Source organism: Typopeltis vanoorti, chromosome 19 (genome assembly GCF_054136105.1).
Source record: "Typopeltis vanoorti isolate ZY-2024b chromosome 19, IOZ_Tvanoo_1.0, whole genome shotgun sequence".
In the NCBI taxonomy this organism is placed as follows: domain Eukaryota; kingdom Metazoa; phylum Arthropoda; class Arachnida; order Uropygi; family Thelyphonidae; genus Typopeltis; species Typopeltis vanoorti.
In genome coordinates this window covers 102,753,144-102,776,996 of record NC_143567.1, presented here as the reverse complement: position 1 = coordinate 102,776,996, position 23,853 = coordinate 102,753,144, and the positions used below count along the sequence as shown (strand labels likewise).

The window sequence follows — 23,853 nt, the reverse complement described above, 5'->3', positions numbered from 1 at the left end:
AAGAAAAGTAAAACCAAATGACGAAAGTCGAGTAATTAGTTTTATTATGTACGTTACTTTGAAATTTCAGTTCCGCACTTGGACAACTTCCGTGTACTATCAGCTAACGCCTTTTTTTTTTTTTTTTTTTTTTTTTTTTTTTTTTTTTTTTTTCCATATATACCGGAGTAGGCGAGGCCATTTAGCCCTATCTAACTTTTGGAGACTGAGTGGGCAGTTCAATCTCCACTGGTACCCAATCAGAGACAGATGGCCTAAGGCTATCACTAATTAAGCGGTACGCAGTGAAGAGAGACGGCTCAAATGTGCCGCCATCTCGTGGTCTCTAACCCTAACACAATATATTTTAATGTCTGAAATAATGTGGGTTCTACGGTCGATTTTCTTGAGTTTACAGGACGAAAAACCCGAGTTTCCGGGAGGAAAAACCTGCTTGCCCGTGCCAGAGATCGACTAACTCGGGAACCGGTCGAAAAAAGGCTTAGAAAAATTTCCTCTAGTCGCCGACTAGACTCGAAACCAAGACTTCCTTCGTGCGGCCTAGCGCGATGGTGTGCAAACGCCACATCCACTGAGCTGCACAGGCTCTCAACTTCCGTGTATTCTGAATCTAACTTATCTTTGTGTTTTGAATAACTGAGCGAATTGATAAGAGTGTTTCCTGCACTATAGATGGCGTGCGGTTACATTTTCACCATGTTAGTTTAAAATGCATAGTATTGTGGATACGATAGCATGTAAAGTAATGCAAGATATGGGTTGATGCTGATAAAATGAATTGCATCTTAAGAGAAAGGAATCAAATATAATGTTTGTAGATTATAGTGGGTCGTGTATTAGTAAGTGTTTTTATTGTGAAATTCAAGAAATGCGATGTTTTCGCGATTGGTATGTCAATATCATGTTTGATATTTTAATATTTGTAACTAATGTAGTGTGACCAATGAAGAATTTTTCATCCACAAAAACTGAAGTTAAGTTCCAAAATAATTAAGATGGTGCCAAGGACAAACGATTCTGCATTGGTTTTATTATTACCACCGCCAGCCCATGGACTGAAAACACTTGTGGTAATCCACTTGAATTATTCAGAAACTTTCACATCAAAAACTTCAAGTAAATTAAATTCCATGAATTGTGTGAATAACGTGTTTTTTGATAAAGCAACGTACAGATGTGTGCATAACTAAATGGATGTATGCCGTTATCTCCTACGGCAGTCACAAAAATGTGTATGAGGGTAAGTCAGAAAATTATTATTATTAACCATAGAGTTCAAAGACTTACCATGTGAGGTTCCCACTGTCTTTCGCACACACAAAGTCCATGGAACTTTAAATTCATTCATTTACCACACTCAGCCAATTCCACTCACAAGCTGCTCTACATACAGAGAACTTGCTTTTCACTCCTTTGCTCAAACCTCCTTATACAGTTTCCAGGGATGTCCTTTTGTTCTTTTCCCTCCTATTTTATAGGAAATTTCTTCCACATTAACCTGGTAACAATCCCTGACCAACTTGTATATCTCAGTCATATCCCCACTTCCCTGCCTATTTATCAGGCTTTGCAAATAGCTCATGTCCCACATTCCAAAGACCAGCTACCACCTTTCTGAATCTTCTTGGACCCTTTTCCAGTATATCCTCATTACTGTGAAAACCAAATGACCAAATCTATGCAGTAATCCATATGAGGCCTGATCAAGGTAATGGAACCTCAACCTCTTTATTTGTGCACATTAAGGTCATCGGCATCATTGTCATAATCCTACCAGTATATGCAATGGTTTAATTTTTTTCCCCTTCCACAATTGGTCCTGCTGTAGACATGCATGTAAATGTAAACATAAAACTTCATTGTTATTTAAATAAGATATTTCATTTTGATGAGTATCCATTCAAATATAGCTGTTCTTCAGATTGCATATACCGGCAATGAAAATCCATGGCTTACGGTGGTTAAGTTGGTATGCACTAAAGCTTCTCACTTTCAGTTGTGTAGTGCTTGCTTTCTTGTTATGTGTCTCATTTTCATAAAAGGGGCTATGATGAAGTAAAGGACAAAGCCTTCTTAGTTGGAGGCCTTGCCAGTTAGACCTTCTGGTTAGCAGTTTGCGAAACACCACCTTGCTTATAGTGGAGGCTTCAACTGCAGTCTGGTTTCTGTTGCCACCATTCAAATATAGTTGGTTGCCACCAACACTCTCCCTCTCTCTTTTCCATGCAGTGTGAATGATGCTCTTCAGGCATGCCAAGGCCAGATCCTTAAGGTGAATGTGTTTAAGTAATTCATAGTGTCACTTATAAAATACATAACTTTAGCAGATAAAAAGCTAAAATTGTTCCATAGCCAACCACTACACAGCACCAGACCTGATGGTAATATATCAGGTAAGCCCTGATGCATTATAGTACGCCCACAGATTAGAGACCCTTCGACACTTCTGTGCATGTCAACAGAAGGAGAATCCATTTTGATAATAGGATAATCAATCCGTATTGTGGGATGAGTTGTTTATTATTACGTTGGAAAATTAACTTCTTTTTTTATGGTCATTGTAGTTTTTAAAGTGTTACCTATGTTGTTTTGTATAACAGTTTGAAAATTTTACTTATAAAGCACATGATTTCGTGTGTTGGCAACCAATTTGTACGTCCTTCATTTCTTTCTACCCTTCAGCATGAATCGACTATTCTTGGCAAGTCTCCAAGCGAAGCTCTCTAAAGTGTGGGTGTGCTATACCATCAGTAACAGGATTATGGTAATCTGGTATGAGCTTGCTACCACACATACATTCTTGTTCTTTTTAACCTTTCTTCGTCCACTGCAGGACATAGAACTCCCCAGCTTCTTCTATATTTTCTTCTCTTTTGTCTCTGACCACCATTTCACTTCTCTCCATGTCTGGATATCATCTCCATCTTTCTCTGTCTACCCCTTTCTTCCTTTTTCCCTGTCTTGGTTGCCATTCCATTATCAATCTTGTCCACCTTTTGTCTCTCATTCTCTTACTCCTGTTTGTATTCTTATTTCTTCATTCTTAATTTTATCATTTTTAGTAATTTTCAGTATTCTTCTTTCCAGTTTTCTCTGTGCTATCCACAGATCTTCACGTTGCTTCTCTGTTATGCTTCATGTCTCACTACCATATGTAAACACTGGTGTCACACAGCTGTTGAATATTTTCCTTTTTTAACACAATGTAGTTCTCCTATTATATGTTCTTTCAGTATATTAAAGACTCAATTAACTTGAATGATTCTTCTGTTGATTTCTTTATTTTGTCCTTATCTAAACTTACTGTTTGTCCACACTCTGCAGTTTAAAAATGAGAACATAAGTAGACATTTTCTCATTCCTCAAAATATTCTTTCCATCTGTTTGTGATTTCCAGTTCTTCTGTCAGTAATGTTCCATTCCTGTCTTTGATGACATTCAATTTCAGCGTAAACTTGTGCTTTAGGTCATGAGCTAAACAAAACAATCTTTTATAATTGTGCCTCCTCATTTGGAACTCTTATCTCTTCACATTTATTAGTATAAAATATTTCCTTGTCCTGCTTAATGGCACTTCTGACTTCTCTATGTAATCTCTTATATTCTTCAGTCCCTGTGTCTCTTTGTTTTTCCAACCGCCTTCTTGATTAGTTCCCATGTTGAATCTGATATCCATGGGTCTCTTGGTCTTCTTATTATTCTTTGGATTCCCACTATATCTTGTCTCATCAAGAATTTTTATATTGTTGTTATTATTATCATCATCATTATTATTATCTGAGACCTCTAGGGCATCAGGGACTAACTGAGGGAGGCTATATATCACCCAGACTAGCTATCATGTTATTTGTTGTTGTTATATGCCATCCAGTCGTTTTCGACTCTTGGTGATCTTGTGAACAAAGGCTCTCCATCCCACTTGGCCTTTCTTTTCGTAATTGTAAGTTCAAGTTGGTAAATTCTTTTATGTTGTCCATCCAACTCTTTTGTGGTCTTCCTCTTCTTCTCATTCCCTCAATCTTCCCCAACATAACTGCCTTTTCCAATGATTCATCAGCTCGCATAATTGTCCTTATTGTACATCAACTTCTGTTTAACAATCATCACCTCCAAGGAGCATTCTGTCTTTATATTCTCAAAAACCTCATTTGGTCATTCTTGCAGTACATGTGATTCTTAATAGTCTCTTCCACACCCAGTACCGTCGACAGGATGTAGCATAGAGGCAGCATGCCTCACGCCTCAGCTTAATGTTCAGCCATATTGCGGTAGGTGCTGTCGCTACACTAACAGTTCCAAGCTTAAACTGATTAAAAATTATTTGAACAGCAATGACCCAAGAAAGATTGGTTGGTCTAGCAAATATATCAATAGAGGTGAACATAGCTTATAATTTAAATTTAGAAGAGCTCATAAACAGTTTTATTGTGTGATATCCCATGTAGAGCAAACATTTAATTAATATTATGTAATCATTTTGCATTAATGTTTCTCTTGTAATAAAAACAAAATAGCAATTGGAGATTTTCTTATATTTTTGTCTTATAATTCATCAGAGACGATATTTAATTGTTTGCCTCAGGGTGCGATCTAATCTGGTGACAACCCTGTCCACACCCATAATTCAAATGAATCAATTCACTTTCTTCTTAATAATCCAGCTTTTACATCCATTCATCACTAATGAAAATACCATTGCTTTGAGAATTCTAACTTTTGTAGCCTTACATCTTACTCTATCTTCATAATTTTTGTCAGGTTTAACAATGCTCCACCCCATGACTATCCTTTTTATTTCATCTTCACATTTACCATCATTTCTGATTCTGGACCCTAGTAAATCATAACTTTCAACAATTTCTATTTTATCTCCCTCTATTATAAATTCATTTAAATTGCCAGAAACCATCACTTTTATTTTGCTGATGTTTAACTTAAGCCTGGCTTTGTTACTTTCCATCTTAACCAATAGAATTAACCACTCCAGATCTATCTTATTTTATTTCATCTTCAGTTTAGTTTCTGCTATGAGGGTTGTATCATCTGCATATCTTAAATTATTTATTTTTCTGCTAACAATCTTAAATGTAGCTGGATCTTTGTCTAAATCAGCCATTCTCATAACATATTCAGTATAAATATTTAAAAAGTAAGGCAACAGTATACAACCCTGTCACAACCCTTTTTCCACTCGAACCATCTGTTTCTTCAAATACTGTTTTACTGAAGCTTCTTGGTTGTCATACAGCTCTCTTATGAAGAAAATTAGATGTTCGGGTATTCCCATTGATCTCATTACAATCCACAGAGTGTTGTGATCTGCACAATCAAAAGCTTTCTTATAATCAACAAAACAGATGAATACTTCCTTCTGAAATTCTCTTGTTCTTTCCATAATCCATCTCATGTTTGCTATTTGGTCTGTAGTTCCTCTACCTAAACCCTACCTGTTCTTGTGGCATTTCTTTATTCACATATGGCTCCAACCTCTGTTGGATCATTTTCAGCATAACATTACTTGCATGTGAAATTAAAGTGATGGTTCTATAATTCTCACAATCTCTGGCATTTGATTTTTTTGGGATTGGGATGGATACTGATGTTTTCCAATCTCTACCAGTATATTTTCTTCCAAACCTGTTGACAAATTTCAGTCAGTATATTCAATACTTCTTCCCCAGCTACTCTCAATAATTCCACTGACACATCATCAGCTCCAGGAGCTTTTCTTTTTGGCAGCTGTTCCATTACTGATATCACTTCACTTTTCATTATCATGGTTCCTTAACAAATTCTCTACTTTCAAATTCTCCTTCAATATTATTATCTTACTTGTACAAATCCTCTACATACTCTTTCCATCTTTTTTTCCATTGTTTCTTTTTCCATCAGACATTTATCTGAATTACTTTTTACAACTTCTAATCTAGGGATAAACTTTCCAGTAACATCATTTATTTTTCTGAGCAGATCTCTTGTTCTATCCATAATATTGCTTTCTGATGTTTTCCAATCTCTATGCCAGTATATTTTCTTCCAAACCTGTTGACAAATTTCAGTCAGTATATTCAATACTTCTTCCCCAGCTGCTCTCAATAATTCCATTGACACACCATCAGCTCCAGGAGCTTTTCTTTTTGGAAGCTGTTCCATTGCTATTATTATTATTACGGGCATCTCCATGGAGTCAGTAGATTCATCGCGGGAGACCCAAACTATCAAAACAATATCTATCATATCTGTTCTTGAATTCATTTACAGACGGATAACTCACAACTGAGTCAGGCAATGCATTCCACTCATTCACCACCCTCCAGGCAAAAAACCTTGTTCTCACACCCTTGTTAACCACACTTTTCCTTAATTTCCAGGGATGACCTCTTTCTTCCATCACTATCACACAGCTGAAACATTTCATCTGCATCAACCTTATAAAAACCTTTTAGTAATTTAAATGTTTCTATCATATCCCCTCTCCTCCGCCTATCAACCAACCTCTGCAATCCACAAGCTCCCAATCTATCAATGTAGGGAGCATTTTTTACATCACTCACCAACTTAGTCATTCTCCTCTGAACCCTTTCCACAACCTCCTCATCTTTAAGGAATCCAGGTGACCAGACCCGAGCACAGTAATCCAAATGTGGAAGTATCAACGCTTTATAAAGGGGAATAATAACCTCTTTATCTCTGGATGTTAGTGTGTTCCTTAATAACCAAGTAATCCTATGTGCAATCTTGGACACCTTAGCAATGTGTCCCCTGAACTTCATCTCCCTATCTACCAACACCCCTAGTGTCCCCTGAACTTCATCTCCCTATCTCCAAGTCCCTAGCCTCATCAATCTCTTGGAGTACCGTTCTATCAATGTAGTACACAGCTGGTAATCTTTTAATCCCAAAATGCATAACTTTTCACTTTTCCACATTGAACTGACATCCATTTCCTTTTGCTCATTTTCCAGCTTATTTAAATCATCCTGCCAACTCTCAACTTCAGCTTGATTTTTTATTGCACTACCCAACTTTGCATCATCAGCAAACAATTGAATATCTCCTTTTAAGCCATTTCCTATATCATTTATGTACAAATTAAACAACAATGGCCCAAACACAGAGCCCTGAGGCTCACAACTGGTCACCTGCCTCATCCTGGACTCTGCTCTTCCATACACCACCTTCTGGTATCTCTCCCTGAGCCATTCTCCTATCCATGTCACCAGCTTAGTATCCATCCTCATCTGCTCCAATTTGTGCAACACTATTCCATGGGTTATCATGTCAAAAGCCTTAGCAAAATCCAGAAGTGCTATTGTGTAGCCATTTTCTTTGTCCAACTCAGATGTCATTCTATTATAAAAAGTTAATAAATTTATATATCACATATATTCATATATCAAAGTTAATATATCACTTCACTTTTCATTATGTGCAAGGAAATTGTTCCTTGCATCTGTTGTTTAGATGTTTTTCCTTATCTTTCCTAGCCTGTCTTTGGAAATCTGCACTCAGTTGTCTAATCCTTTCTTTGTTTCTCTGAAGTTTATCTTCTTCTTTCCTCTGCTATTTGAATAGCTTCTTCTGACAACCATTTATCATTCTTTCTTTCTTGTTGCTTTATTAAGAGTTCTTTGCTGTTTCTATGACTACATTTTGTTTCTTCCCACAGTTCTAACTCCCTTTCTGTCTTCTTCAAACTTTAATTTCTTTCTGATTTCCGCTTTAGATGCTTCATTTATAGAATCTACATCAAATCTGATGCTGTCCTTTTGTTTCTTCTTAGCCCTTAATTTCAATTTAACTTCAGATATCAATAATTCATGATCTCTCCCACAGTTTGCACCAGGTAATGTTTTTGCTGCTTGGATATCACTAGCAATAAGACTATCAGGGGAAAAGATGTGCTGTTAGAAAACTCCAAGATCTATGATATTTGTTGATTTATTAAATGTTTTTGTAGATTTAGTTGTGTGTTTTTAGTATATTATTGTAGTTTTTTAGTGTAATTATTATACTACAGCATTTGACATAATTGTAGAAATATTATAAATTAAAGATACCAAGAATTATATACTTGGTTTAATCCTTTATCCACGTGTAAGCAAACAAAGTTTGTGCCTGAAATATAATCAGGAGTGGGGCACTTTTATATAGAAGTTAATTATTTCACATCATTTGCCTTAGTATCCCAGAATGCAGAGCACTCCTTATGGGTATGTATAATGTTATGCATTATGGGAAGGGTCACTACCCAGACTGGTTTTGACCTTTGAGGTCTTGTCAGTGGGAGCCAGACCCAGAGGTGATACTAAGGTTGAAGTAATACCATAGTCATATTTTCATATACAAGTAGCCAAAAGGTGTCCACACCTTATTATTAAAATACTCTGCATTATAGACAGTTGTTGGAAGTTTTTCCACTTGGTTATACTATAAATTAAAGATACCAAGAAATTATATACTTGGCTTAATCCTTTATCCAAGTGTAAGCAAACAAAGTTTGCACCTTTTACAGGACTGCTGTTGGCTTGAAGTTATCTGATTATGAAAATCGGATAATCCAATCGTACCATACTGACACCAACATGTCTGTCACGAACAATCATACCATACCGAGTGCCACTTAAGTCATGGCTTTTATCATTTTGATGCATCAAACGCAAAAGAGTAGTAAACTGCAGCTATGTGACTCGACATCTTCAGGAACAGTATGTTTTTTTCTAAATGGAGAGGTGTTCCTAATGAAGTGACATTCGGTGTATAATCTAATATGACAGAAGTCATTCAGAAAAATTTCATAAACAGTATATAAATTGTTATTTTGATTTCTGTTCCTTATTATATTCTTAATTATATGTTTCTTTTCTTATTGTATGAGAGAAGATAGCTTTGTTCTATGGAGATGATAAATGGAAAATATTAGAGCATTCAAAATATAGAGATGTTTACTCTGCATGTACAGTTACTCTTAAAAAAGTAATGAATTTATACTCTTTTTTTATGTTTTGCCCTTATATATAATTTATTTATTTTAATAATAATTATTATTTATTTATTTTCTTGACATTGTGATTAACTTAAATAACCATCTTTTAGCACCAGTAAAATTCCTATGTGGAACCCATCATTCATTTTGCTCTTCTATGAAACATCTTGAAAATGTTCCCTTAAAAGTATCTTAAGGATATTAAGTAGGCCTTGAGAAAAGTGATACATGCAAGTTATCCACCTGATTTTTTTGATATTTTGCTCTAATGCCATATAGTAGAAGTTAACTTATAGGCAAAATGATATATCTTTCCATATTTTCTGTAGTATCTAGATTTATAAAGTATCCTGAAGAAAAGACTATGAAAAGAACATTGTCAGAAAAGAATGTGGAAAGAAAAGAAAAAATTTTTCGTCCATCTGAAGGTACATCAGTTGACTTCAAAGTTATCAAAAGAGCTGGACCTTATCTTTTAGGTAACTGTGTGTGTATATACATATATATATAATTGTTAATATTACTGGCATCTCCATTGAGTTCCAGACTCATTTTGATATGACTTTTTCAGGCAGTTGATTTCAGAAATACTTTATAATGAGGCAATAAACTTTATATGTTCCAAATATATGTTAAAGTGACAACAAACTTAAAAGTATATGAAATATGTGCATAAAGTCATTTTCTCCTAAGAAAAATCCATACACTATTTTGCCCTCTTAAAATTGAGCATTCAACTTCAGTGTATCAAATTTTAGTGAAATGTGTGTGTGTGTGTGTGTGTGTGTGTGTGTATATATGTATATATATATATATATATGAAACGTACTATTAACTCGGGGTTGGGATATGTTCATTTTTTAAATTAACTGACTTAAACCTGAGAATTATAACACAATGACATTTATTTGAAAAAAACACAACATGTTTCGTCAAAAATGACTTCTTCAGGCGATAAGAACATAGAAAGACAATAAAAGACACTTAAATTAACATTGACACACTCTAAAGCTATACAACTATAAAGCCATAATATTCGACTGTAAATTACAGTTATGAGCTTGAACTACAGTCCGAGTTAAAGTTCTATTGTTGTACACCTGTGCGTGTGTGGAATCACGCGATCTCCAGTACCTAATAGTAGAGTTGAAAGAGTCTGCCAAATTATAGCTAAGATTATTATTCAAATGAAAAGGGTCTAAGGTGATTTCCCTTGACTCTACAATGCGGCGCTCTATTTCATCATGGCTGATGTGTAGGTTTGAAGTCAATGTCCAATCTATTTCATGTTGGTGGCCTTCGTTGTTCGTGTTTATTGAAAGCAGGACATGGCCCGACAGAGCAGTAGCTCTGGTTCTCTTATAGGCAATGTCTCTCTGATGCTCTTCGACACGTAGTAAGATAGATTTTTCTGTCTGTCCATAGTAAGGCTTTCCGCATTCACAAGTAACCTTGTATACACCTGGGAATTGTAGAAGGTTGTGAGGTTGTTTATAGTTGTTGAAGCATGATCTTATTTTTGGCAGAGTCGAGAAGCACGTTTTTATGTTAAACTTCTTTAGAATTCTGCTCAGCTTTTTGGATAGTGTGCTGATATATGGCAAGACGATATGACCTTTGGAGTCGTCCTGTGTCTCTACGTTGTTACGTTGGTGGCGGGATAATTGGTTGTTAATACTTTTTAGAGAGTAGCCATTGTTTTTAAAGGTCCATTTAAGATGTTGTAGTTCCTTTTTTAGTTCTTCTTCATCTGACAGTACAGATCTTGCACGATTTGCTAGAGTTGATATAATACCTAACTTTTATAATATAATATAATATAATACCTCTCTAAAAAGTATTAACAACCAATTATCCCGCCACCAACGTAACAACGTAGAGACACAGGACGACTCCAAAGGTCATATCGTCTTGCCATATATCAGCACACTATCCAAAAAGCTGAGCAGAATTCTAAAGAAGTTTAACATAAAAACGTGCTTCTCGACTCTGCCAAAAATAAGATCACGCTTCAACAACTATAAACAACCTCACAACCTTCTACAATTCCCAGGTGTATACAAGGTTACTTGTGAATGCGGAAAGCCTTACTATGGACAGACAGAAAAATCTATCTTACTACGTGTCGAAGAGCATCAGAGAGACATTGCCTATAAGAGAACCAGAGCTACTGCTCTGTCGGGCCATGTCCTGCTTTCAATAAACACGAACAACGAAGGCCACCAACATGAAATAGATTGGACATTGACTTCAAACCTACACATCAGCCATGATGAAATAGAGCGCCGCATTGTAGAGTCAAGGGAAATCACCTTAGACCCTTTTCATTTGAATAATAATCTTAGCTATAATTTGGCAGACTCTTTCAACTCTACTATTAGGTACTGGAGATCGCGTGATTCCACACACGCACAGGTGTACAACAATAGAACTTTAACTCGGACTGTAGTTCAAGCTCATAACTGTAATTTACAGTCGAATATTATGGCTTTATAGTTGTATAGCTTTAGAGTGTGTCAATGTTAATTTAAGTGTCTTTTATTGTCTTTCTATGTTCTTATCGCCTGAAGAAGTCATTTTTGACGAAACATGTTGCGTTTTTTTCAAATAAATGTCATTGTGTTATAATTCTCGGGTTTAAGTCAGTTAATTTAAAAAATGAATATATATATATATATATATATATATATATATATATATACACAGTGCTTTTTTTCTAGAAAAAAAGGTGCCGGAACTCACATCTTGTTAAGCTTTTTATTAAAGAAAATGATATTCAGATCTTAATTTAAATGAAATATAAAGCAGCTGTTGCTGTCACAGAGTCGCATAAATTAAATATAATTTAATTTTGTGTGCAGCATATTCTCTGATCAAATATTTTTTTTCGAAGTGAGCTCATCTGTAGCTTCCTATCTTTGCCAGAATATGTAATCTCATTGTTGGCCCATTCTTTAGAAATTTTGATTTCCATCTTTGTTTCAATTCCAAGAGTTCTAACTTTTCTGCAACGCGTACAGCCAAGTTTCTTTTTCAAATATACATCCATTCATTTTTCGAGCAAAAATCATTTTTTTTGATCTAATGTCCAGCAATTCGGCCAGTCATTTTCAGTTTGACCTTGCTCCTCAAGATTAGCTTGAGATGATTCGAAAACATCAACTGGCACCATTATTTCCATATTTTTTGACGTCGTGTCTGTTATTATTCTGGCCTTTTTATTAATGGGACTGGTGGTTGAGAAGTAATTGGAAATCTTTTTCATTTTCAAACTTGGGGTCAGACTTTTACACTTAAAAAAAAAAAAATGATAAAAGGATATGAAAATAATGACGTTAAATTTACGTCAATTCAGTAAAGATATTTTTTAGATAAGTGTTTTACCGAAAATCTTTCGCATTTTGTCAATCAGACGTCCGTACAGCCACAAATGATGTAGATGCTAATGGCGTGCGCATCTGTAGATGTGTTATGTACGCGCAAACATTATTTCAAAAATTACTTTTGAAAAATTGAAAAATCCGTAAAAAAAAAAAAAAAATAGGTGCCGGAACACTGTTCCGGTGCGTTATACGCCAGAAAAAAAGCACTGTGTATATATCTTGTATCATGGGAGAGGACTTTTTGGCATTGGTCAGCTCAACTCAGCCAGAAATTGTAGACATTAGTGAGACCTGGTTGACAGAAAGGGTATTATATTTTCAGGGAGGATAGAGGGAAGAAGATAGGAAGTGGGGTATTACTGATGCTTCAACCAACAAAATTAGAAGTGAGAGTATCTTATGTGTGTGTGTATGGGAGGGGGGGTAGTTCATTTGAGGCTATCTGGTGCGAAATAGAGGCCAATAAGACAAAATGCATTCTTAGTTGCTGCTATAGACTGGGAGGGGGGGGGGGGGTCTACAGGAAGATGTGAATGCCATGCATCAGCAGATTAGCACTGTAAAATCTCTCATGATAACAGTGGCGGCCCATACATAAGCACTGTGACACTGCAGCACCCCCAAGGAAAAAAATGAAAAAATTAAATTTTGTTTGTGTTTATAAATAATAACAATGCTTATAACATTATATAAATGCAGTACAACATGTTAAAGGTTACAGCTTATGTTTTGACATTGATTGAATAGTTAATAATTGGAATTGTTCGATTAATGCTTTAGATTATGAAACAAATGCACTGCGATCTAACGGCGATATTAGTTTGCTCTTGTCATTGCACGTTATGTTATTCCCAACTGTAACTGCTCAAACGGCAATGTATTTTTAGTAAGCTTACGCGCCTTATTTCTGTGAGATATGAAACGTTTATTATTGGTCCATGTGCCTGGTGAACTATTTTTTCTAAATCTTATTTTATTTTGTTAAAATAACATATAATTATTTATTTATTATAGATACAAGGTTGAATTATGATGATTGTCACTGTTGAAAATATGAAAAGAATAATATTTTTTCAATTATCGTTACACGAAACAAATGCACTACAATCTAATGCCGATATTTGTTTGCACTTGTCATTGCTATTGATATGAAACATTGATTATTGATGTTTGTTTCTGGTGAGGATGAAATATTTTTAATAAAGCAATTTTTAATATGTAAATTTATTAAATTCGTTACTGATTAGGGAAAAAAAGTTTTTTTTTTTTTTTGTATATGCAGCACCCCCACTTAAAATTTTCACCGGCCACCACTGCATGATAAGTATCTGATTTTTTATTACAGACAAAATGTCAATTTTGTCTGTAATAATTTTGTATTTGTAATAACTTAACGATGGGTCTTTGTTAAAATAATGTGGTGCATTATGTCATTATGTAATGCTGTTAACCCATGTCCATATATGGCAATTTCAAAAGACGTGCGAAGTATGACGTCATCATGTTCAATGTCAATACATGACCATATATGGAGGTTTCAAGAGATCCAATGGAAATCTGGGCCTTTATAAGCCGAGTCGTCAAGAAGGATTTCATCTTGGGTTTCTCAGTCTTCTCTTACCTTGGGTCCATTGTTGGTAATTGAAAGAGAAGTGTCATAGGTCTTTGGTTTCTCAACTTTCTCTTACCTGGGTTCACTTTGAGGTCCGTTGTCAGTAATCAAAAGAGAGGCATCGTAGGTCTTGGGTTTCTGAATCTTCTCCTACCTGGATCCACTGCGATGAGAAGTATTATCGATTGTTGGAACGTGTCATTAGGAAAGAGATGCACATTGCCGCCATGTTAAAGGTCCTAGAGGGCATAGAATAAACAACTCAGACAAAGAATAAATTTGGCAGGAGATCAAGAAAGAGCTAGCAGAAAGAAACAACAAAGGAGCACTTTCATGTAGACAAATGATTCATGTAGAAGCCATTGCTGAACGAGAATTGCAAGTACTTAGATATGTGATATTTCCAAGCAAGAATGTACAGCAAGTGTGTCTGTTTATGGATACAGTAAGATTGTATAAGTTAATATTGAAATAAGCTCATTCAAGGTGTCTTAATTTCAACTGTGTATAAGTAATTATTGTCAGAGTAAGAAGAGTACTATACTCATCATCACGAACCATGGGCTCACTGCCCATTGGTGTCTGATGCCTCCTTCACTATCTTCTTCCACCTTTCTTTGTCTAGTGCACAGTGTCACAGTTTCTGTACACCCATTCCACACCAGTCCTTTATATCATCTATCCATTCTCTATATGGTCTACCTCTTCTGTTTAAACCATCCGAAATACCAAACATAAATCCATACAGTACTGCTAAAAATGCATGTTTCCAGTACTTTTAGTTTTGTTTGCAGGCTGATCACTTTACTTTACCAGATGTTATCCATGGCCTTCAGATTTGTTCTTCCCTTTGCAATCCTGATCTTTATTTCTTTTTTACAGTCCAATTCATACGTCATTTTACTTCTCAAATATGTAAATTGTTCTACATTTTCTATATCAATTCCATCCACTTATATCTTTTGTTTCATGTTCTTCTCACCAAATACCATTGTCTTTGTTTTTTCGAAGTTCATAATAAGTCCAAATCTCTTCCCTTCCTCATTTAACAGTTTCAGTGTTTTATGTAGTTCTCTTTCATCTTCTTCAATAATAACAATGTCATCTGCAAATCTCAGATTGTTAATTCTCATTCCGTGTACAGATATTCCTTCAGTTTGTCCATTGCTCTTTCTAAATGTGCGATGAAAATGCTTGGTGATATTGGGTCCCCCTGTCTAGTACCTCTGCTTGTTCTAAACCAATGTTCCAATCATCACCTATTCTAACTGCCAACTGCATTCTGAGTACTGTACTAGATAATGTAAATTAATGTTGAATTAAGCTTACTCAAGATATGCTTTATTTTCAGTTGGTATGACCAGCAGGATATTTTAGATAGTGATTTAGGTAAAAGGGAAGAAATAAAATAAGTCTGAATTAGGAAGAATTGAAATTAACAAAGAATTGTAATGCAATTGTGTATATATATATATATATATGTGTGTGTGTGTGTTAATTTGGATCAGACTGGTAAATAATGCTTTTCGATTTAATTAAAATCAAAATCAGTCCTTGTTGGAGAACTAAATAGTAGAGTAGGAAATGATTGTCAGACATACAAAAGTATTTTGGGAATATTTGGAGAAAAGAGCAAAGCTAAAAATAATGGCAAATAATTCTTGGATTTCTTCTCAGGGAATGGACTGGTTATTACTAACACAATGTTCCAACATAAAATTGTGCACAAATTCACATGGAGAGAAGAGACAAGGAATAAGAAAAGTCTCATTGACCATGTTATCGTTGATACTAATGTTTTCTCTGTGGTGCAAAACACTACGGAGTACAAAGGATATGAAATTGAAAGTGATCACCATTAGCAGGATTAAACTGAATTTCATATTGAAAAAAAAAAAAACCTGTAAGAAAGTTTTAAAGTGAATAAAAGTTGAGCAGCTCTCAGATATGAACTAGACTAAAATATACAAATATTATTCAAGAAAAAATGAAAGAGTTTGAGAACAGGAATCAAACCTTGGAGATTCAGTGGCAAGCCCTGAAGAAAACACTGATTGATTCAGACAGAGAGACATGTGGTGAGGTTGTCTTCAAGGATTAAAAAAATCAGAACTCCATGGTTGACAGGACGTTAAAGAGGCAGTGAAAGAAAAGAAGAAAGCATATCAAAAATTCCTTGTAAATAAGTCAGCTTGTACTGTTAGAGAATACAGAGACAAATATTAGAAAACTAAACACTAAAGCTAGCTAAACAACAATCATGGGAAGACTGGTAAGAACATAGAAAATAAATATCAAGGTGGAAAGATATTCTGGAGGTTGTTGAAGAAATTGAGAAATGGAGGAAAGAGTGCTGTAAAAGGAATTAGAGATGATAAAGGTGATATGAAAACTGGAGAAAAAGATATCCTTGAAGTTTGGAGTAATTACTTTGAAAAATTGCTAAATTAAACTAGCATAATAAAATTAGTTTAATCCTTTATCCAAGTGTGAGCAAACAAAGTTTGCGCCTGAAAGTATCTTCAGGACTGGGGTAAGGTGGTAAACTTTCAACAAATTAAACTAGCATTGACAACAGCACAGTGATAAAAAAAACAAACAATAACCATGCATGCAATCAGGAATACATATCCACACTTGAAGTAGAAAAAGCCATCAAAAGTTTGAAATGTGAAAAGGCAGCTGGAGTAGATGATAATCAACCAGAAATGTCTAAGTATGGAGGTATAAAAGTCTTACACTGGCTGCACTGCATAGTTAGAGAGCCTGGACAGTAATTCTCACATTCAGATTTATTTCCCTTTTTATATATGGGTACTATGAGAGCTCTACTCCAATCATCAGGAATTCTTCCCTCTTTCCAGGCTTTCTGAACTATTCAGTGCAGCCACTGTAAGACTCTTATACCACCATACTTCAGCATTTCTGATCGAATATCATCTACTCCTGCTGCCATTCCATATTTCAAGCCTTTGATGGCTTTTTCTACATCAAGTATGGATATGCATTCCTGACTGCATGCCTGGTCAGTGTTTTTTACCACTGTGCTGTCATCACTGCTTTTTTCATTTAGCAGTTTTTCAAATAATTACTCCATACTTCAAGGATATCTCTTTCTCCTGTTTTCATGTCACCTTTATCATCTCTAACTCCTTTTACAGCACTCTTTTTTCCATTCCTAAGCTTCTTTAACAACCTCCAGAATATTTTGCCACCTTCTTGATATTTATTTTCTATATTCTTGCCAAAAGTCCTCCCATAACTTTTGTTTAGCTAGTTTTACACAGTGTTTAGCATTCTTGTATTTGTCTCTGTATTCTCTAAGAGCACAAGCTGACTTATTTGACAGAAACTTTTGATATGCTTTCTTCTTTTCCTTCACTGCCTCTTTAACTTCCTGTGTCCACCATGGAGTTCTAATTTTTCTATCCTTGCAGACAACTTCACCACATGCCTCTCTAGCTGAATCAATCAGCGCTTTTTTCAAGGCTTACCATTGAATCTCCAAGGTTTGATTCCTGTTCTCAAACTCTTTCATTTTTTCCTTCAATAATCTTTGTGTATTTTAGTCTACAGTTCACATCTGAACTGTAGACATCATGTTATTCTTTTCCATATGAAATTCAATTTTATCCTGCTCAAGACTAAATAGTGATCACTTCCAATTTCAAATCCTCTGTACATTCTGGTGTCCTGCACCAGGGATAAAACATCACTGTCAACAATAACATAGTCAATGAGACTTTGCTTATTCCTAGTCTCTTCTCTCCATGTGAATTTGTGCACAATTTTATGTTGGGACATTGTGTTAGTAATAACCAGTCCATGCCCTGAGAAGAAATCCAAGAATTATTTGCCATTATTATTAGCTTTGCTCTTTTCTCCAAATTTTCCCAAAATATTTTTGTATGTCTCACAATCATTTCCTACTCTGCTATTTAGATCCCCAACAAGGACCAACTTTTCCTTTTTCATTTTGTCAGTTGCTTTTTCTAAAGCCTCAAAAATTTCCTCCATTTCTACCTTAGTAGAACCTTCTGTGGGGCCATAGGCACAAATTAGTCTCATTGTCCAGTTCCCCATTCTCATCTTTGCCCACGTTACTCTACTTGAGAATGCCTGCCATTCAAGAAGATTAGCCTCGTATTTTGTGTTGAATACAAGGCTACTCCTTCTTTTCCTTGATTGTCATTGCCTGAATATAACATTTTGTATTTATTGCTCAGAAAGATCACACCAGTTTTTATCTTGTTTGTTGCAGTCACCCCTATTATGTCGATCTGGTACTTATCTAATTCCTCAGCTAGCTCCATTTCTTTGCCATTCAGGCTTCTTATGTTGACAGTACCGATCTTTAACTCTGGTGATGTTGAGTTGGAGTGTGTTTTCAGATTTGTTCCAGTAGCTGACTTTTCGCTGTTCGCCCTGGTTCCCTGGCTAAAACAACGGCGGGCCTTGTTTAACCGGGCGACACCCCAGCCGGAATGAAATTTTGTCATGTTGTACCATCATTCTATATTTTGGTTTAACCAATAAGAATACAATTTGGTCGGCTAAATCCCAAATTGCCAGCCCATCCTCGTTCGTTCAGTATCCAAGTAGATACCCAACAGGGTGCATCACGAGAAGGTGAGGATTGGACATTCGGTTAGAAACCCTGGTCGGTTCTCCGCATTCCTTTAAAGGCTATGTGGAGGTCTTCTCTCAGTTATACAGCTTTGACCCTTAAGCATCCCTTAAGTCTTTATTTGAGTTGTAAGTCAGCAGTTAGAATTGAAGGAAGTACAGGAAGATGGTTTAATGTTAAATCTGGTGTGAGACAAGGATGTACATTATCCCCTCTGTTATTCATTATCTATATGGATTACATTATGAAGGAAAGTAGTATTAAACCTGATAGCAAAATTTGAGATGTTAATGTCAGCTATTTGCTTTATGCAGATGATGTTTTAATTCTAAATAAATCTGCTACAAGTCTGTAAGATTCTCTGACTAAATTGAATAACTGTTGTAATAGATATGGTATGAAGGTCAGCAATAACAAGACAAAGACAATGAAAATAGGCAGAATCATTGAAAATATCGACTGTATTGTGAATGGAGAACCTATAAAAGAAGTAAAACATTTCAGCTACTTAGGTACGATTTTTTAGTGAAGATGGTAAATTAAATATGGAAATAGACAACAGAATCAACAAAGCTGGTATGGTAGGAAGTCAACTGAATAAATTTATATAGAATAAGAGAGAAATTACTCAGAACACTAAATTAGCTTTATACAACACCGTTTTCAAGCCAGTTTTTTTAAGTTATAGGACTGTGAGCTGTGTTAGAAGTATAACGCTTGACCAAAGACTATAGACTGCAGATATGAGAGTCCTGAGAAAGATTAGAGGAATGAACTTTGCAGATGGGAACAATGGGAATATCATATTAAAAAAAGGATATTAGGAAAGAACTTGATATTGTTAGCATCCAGGAATGTGTTAGCAAAGCTAATCTCAGGTGATATGGTCACTTAAACAGAATGGGAGAGGAAAGATTAGCAAAACAAGAGTTCTCTGCCAGGTTGGCAGGACAAAGACCCAGAGGAAAACTAAGATATAGGTGCATTGGTGTGGTAAAACGTGCCTTAGAGCAGTGCTTCCCAAACTTCTGGATGTCAGGGCCCCATTTGCAAAAATTAAAATATTTCACGGCCCCCCTCGAAAAAAAATCGTAATAGAGAGATATATTATTATAATATTTATTGTATTTATATTCAATTCAAAACATACACAGTGAATATTGCAAAAATCAAATGCATATATTACATTTTTTGCCTCTTATGTTTGGTTCTGAAGACTATGTGAGCTGTTCTGGTAAAATATGAAATACTGTCTTTTTTTTTGTGTCTGTTTCTGCTTCTTCTGATTGTTCGCAGGAAGTTTTTTTTATTTTTTATCAGCCACATCCATCATAGGGTTAAATTTTTTAATGTAGAATAGATCAAATAATATCACTTACTGATACTGGCACACCACATACACGAATAACATGAAATTAGTGAATATTACCTGAATAAGGGAATCCCCGTACCAGTAACATTTTTCTCTTTTGTGACTTTTCTCCCTTTACGGTAATTAAGCCCAACGCGAAACAGGCAGCAAAGGCAGGTTATTAAAACGTGCGTATGATTGGTGCGGTGTTAACAAAAGATCGCGCAACCGAAAGATAAAAGCATATCTGACAATTGAGTTGAAATGCTAACTCTCTTCAACCAAATTCCATATGTGAAACTGCCATAACATTCATTATATATATATATATATATATATATATATATATATATTACTTAGTTTTAACACTTTTACGAATTTTAACACGTTCGGTTGAATTTTATTGCTGCCTTGGGAAATCGAAATTACACACATCTAATTAACAACAATAGTTTTTAGTTAGATACTGTGTTTGCCCATGCAACATATGGTTTTGTTTCAGTCTATACAGCATAGTTTCTGTATGATGGGACATGTGATGTATTAATTAGTGTGTTTTTATCCCAGTTGTCTCTAATTGCACTGTTTATTGAGAAATATATTACACAGACTCCTCATACCTTATTCACTGGCATAATAAAAGTACTTGTTTTTATTGCCTCTGCAGTATAGCGGCTGTTAGGGAGGGCGTGTTGTTTACCACTGCAAGCGAGTTACTATCTCTCCACATGAACTTGTTTAAGCTTTTTTTCATGTGCGAAGCTTTTATTGGTAACAGAAAACTAGCCCGGATGACAGTGATAATATAAAACGAGTTTTGATATGTATATAAAGTCAATATCAACAGTCCCTGATTACGAACGCGTGATGAAAGGGACAGGAATATTTGGAGCTTCCGTGGAGAGCATTCGAAGTAAATACAATTAACCACTGCTTTGAAATGAAACATATGAATAAGCAATATTTACTAATATTCATTAAGCGTCGAAATACGCAGGAAGCAAAGTTTGTGAACCAACACCAATGTGTGAATTTTTCCATTAAAATATAAAAAATAACAAAAAAGAAATAATAAAAGTTAAATATGTTTCTTTTAAAATGAAAAAAATCTACTTAGTCTTAAAACATTTTAAATTTGTTTTCATTATTTCACGGCCCCCCTCAACAAAACCTATGGCCCCAAAGGGGCTGCGGCCCACAGTTTGGGAAGTGCTGCCTCAGAGGATAGAAATATAAGATCTAACAGTGTTGGAATCTTGACAAGTAACAGATTGATTTGGAAGAAAATTGTAGATAGGAAGTTAGTAATGATGTAAATTTTTCATGTAGTACTATCATATCCTGTACACCCCTCGAGGGTAAATGTCAGGAATTTGATGATGATGGTGATTTAATTAAATGGTTTGTGAATAACACATTGGACTGATTCTGTGAATGCACTATCCTGAAAATTTCAGACCTGCATGAGATTAAGTTTGAGTGATCAATAATCAAGCCACGATTGATTAAAGGTCAAGATTAACATAAGCGGGGAATGAAAACAATATCTGCTTTGTCTTTAGTTTAAAAATCTTATAATCTTGCACTCAATACATAGTCTAACTGGTGCAGTCAAAAAACAAATAAATTTGTTGGACTATAGAATGTGTGAACATAAGATCTTCTTCTACTACGCGTTATTCCTGCTTCCCATGCAGGGTCCGTGTGTTACTTTAGATGCGACTTCTTGTTAGTATTACTCCCAACCGACCCGTCGTCGCCTGGTCTGCCGCTGGGGGGGATATATTTTTGACTGTAGAGGCGTATGTTCATGGGGCCAGTTTGCCTGTTTGCAGGATGAAAAATGCCAGATAAACTGGTGGAAAAAACCCTACTGACCACGCCCAAGACCGGCTAACTTGGCTATGCCTGAGGAAGATCCTCAAATTCCTCACGTCTACAATGGGAATCGAACCTGGGACATTCCTTCCCCAGGCATATGGTTGCGAAGCGCAAAGCTACTAGGCTAACCGCGCGGGCGTGTGAACATAAGATATAGTATTAAATTAATGGTGGCAGTCGACCATTTATGACATTTTACAAAATTTAAGTAAAGAACAAATGATGAATCAAGGTTGTGAAATGTAACAGCACAATGCATGCAGGTCAAGCAATTATAATGGGGAACTTCAACTATGTGAATGTCGATTGGAGGGAGGAAAGGGGCATGACTCAATGGAAGTGGAATTTATACAGTTGTTAAGGGATAATTACCTGAAACAGCATGTAATGTAGGAGACCAAAAGTTTGAAAGTGCTAGATTTGATAATAACATCAGAAGCTATATATATATATATTCATAAGCAAAGCAGACACTGACTCTAATTAGGAAGAATCGATATGCAGTCTTGTTCTGAAAGCTTACTGAACATGTAGAATCCTCTGTCAAGAAAGGATTTACATTGAACTATAAAGCTGGTAATGATGACAGACTTGGGAGGCATCTGGAGCAGTGCAAGGCCTTGAGAAGCTACATAAGAGAAGTAAAGCATGAGAAGTGGTCAGGGATTGTTTGAGAGAAGCAATATCAGACTGCATCCCCATGGTCAGGGGGAATAAACCAAGTGGGGGTCAAGTGAATGAGTATTGATATAAAGCAAGAGCTGCAAAAGAAAGAAATGCTGTGGAGGGAATATCAAAAAATAGATGATCATCATACTCATGAGCAGTACAAAGTGCAAACAAAAAGGATGACTAGTGTGGTAAGAAAGGCCAAATCAAATTGATAAGAAAATTAGCTAAGCAGGTCAAAGTAAATCCAAAAGAACTTTTTCATTATTCAATAAGTAAGAGGAAAATAACTATGGAAGGGTGACTTTAATCAGTGCTGATGGCAGGAATGTAAAAGAGGTAAAAGAAATAGTTGAGTTGCTGTGTGATCACTTTGCTGAATGGACATTTTGAAGCTGCTGATGTGATAGAAACTCATGTCAATTTTAGGTAGATGAGATACTCAGCATATTGAAAACTATCAATGTGAATACAGCAGTGGAACTGGATGGCATGTCAGCCTGTGTACTGAGTGAATATGTAGAGAAGTGTCGTTGCTTCTGATGAAGCTGTTCAATCCAAGTCTCACAGCCCCGAGTTTCCAAGGGAGTGGAAAGAGGGAAAGATAGTTCCATTACATAAAGGGGGCTCCATGACAGAAGTAGAAAATTACACACCAATTAATATCTCAGGAGAGTGGTGGTTAAAGTGTTGGAAGAGCTGATTAAATGTAAAACCCATCAGTTGGTAAATAGGAATATGATAATCTATGGTGGGCAGCATGACTTTTTATAAGGTAGGTCCTTTATTAGTAATTAACTCAGAATTAGATAAGGAGAAATTGCTACAACTTTGCTGGACTTTGCATGTTGGTGCAAATAAGAATGGATATGGAGCTGGTAGTATGGATAGCAGGTGGCTGACAGACACCAGAGAATAGTATATGGTAGAGTGGAATCTAGGAGAATTAAAGTGACTAGTGGAATGCTTCATGATTCCGTACTCGGGATTTAATTTGTATATTAATGATATAGGAAATGATTTAAGGGGTGGGTGGATATTCAGTTTGTTGATGATGCAAAACTGGGGAAGGCAATAGTTGATAAAGGTGATGTAGATATCCTGCAGGATGATTTAAATAAACTGGCGTTGTGGGCAAAGAATAATGATTGTGAATTTAATGTTGCAAAACGCAAGGTCATACTCTAGGACATAGATGGCGAACCTATGGCACGCGTGCCAGTGGTGGCACATTAACAATTTACAGGTGATATCCTTTTATACGCTTATAAATTATTCAACCTTTTTTTTTTAATTGTTACAATATGTACAAGTGAAATTTTGTTTTACACCAGAGAGCAGCTA

The 23,853-nt window shown here is 35.6% G+C and overlaps 1 protein-coding gene across 1 annotated transcript in view; it reads left to right on the top strand.

Annotated features, from left to right (window-relative positions):
* The first annotated feature begins 755 nt into the window (after nt 1–755).
* LOC150096407 (serine/threonine-protein kinase 40-like) overlaps nt 756–23,853 on the top strand; it is a 100,465-nt gene continuing 77,367 nt past the window's right edge. The window contains exons 1-2 of the mRNA XM_090408929.1: nt 756–1,240; nt 9,316–9,465. Of these exons, the coding sequence (XP_090265055.1) occupies nt 1,195–1,240; nt 9,316–9,465 (196 nt within the window). The 5' untranslated portion in view covers nt 756–1,194. The remainder of the gene's footprint in view (nt 1,241–9,315; nt 9,466–23,853) is intronic.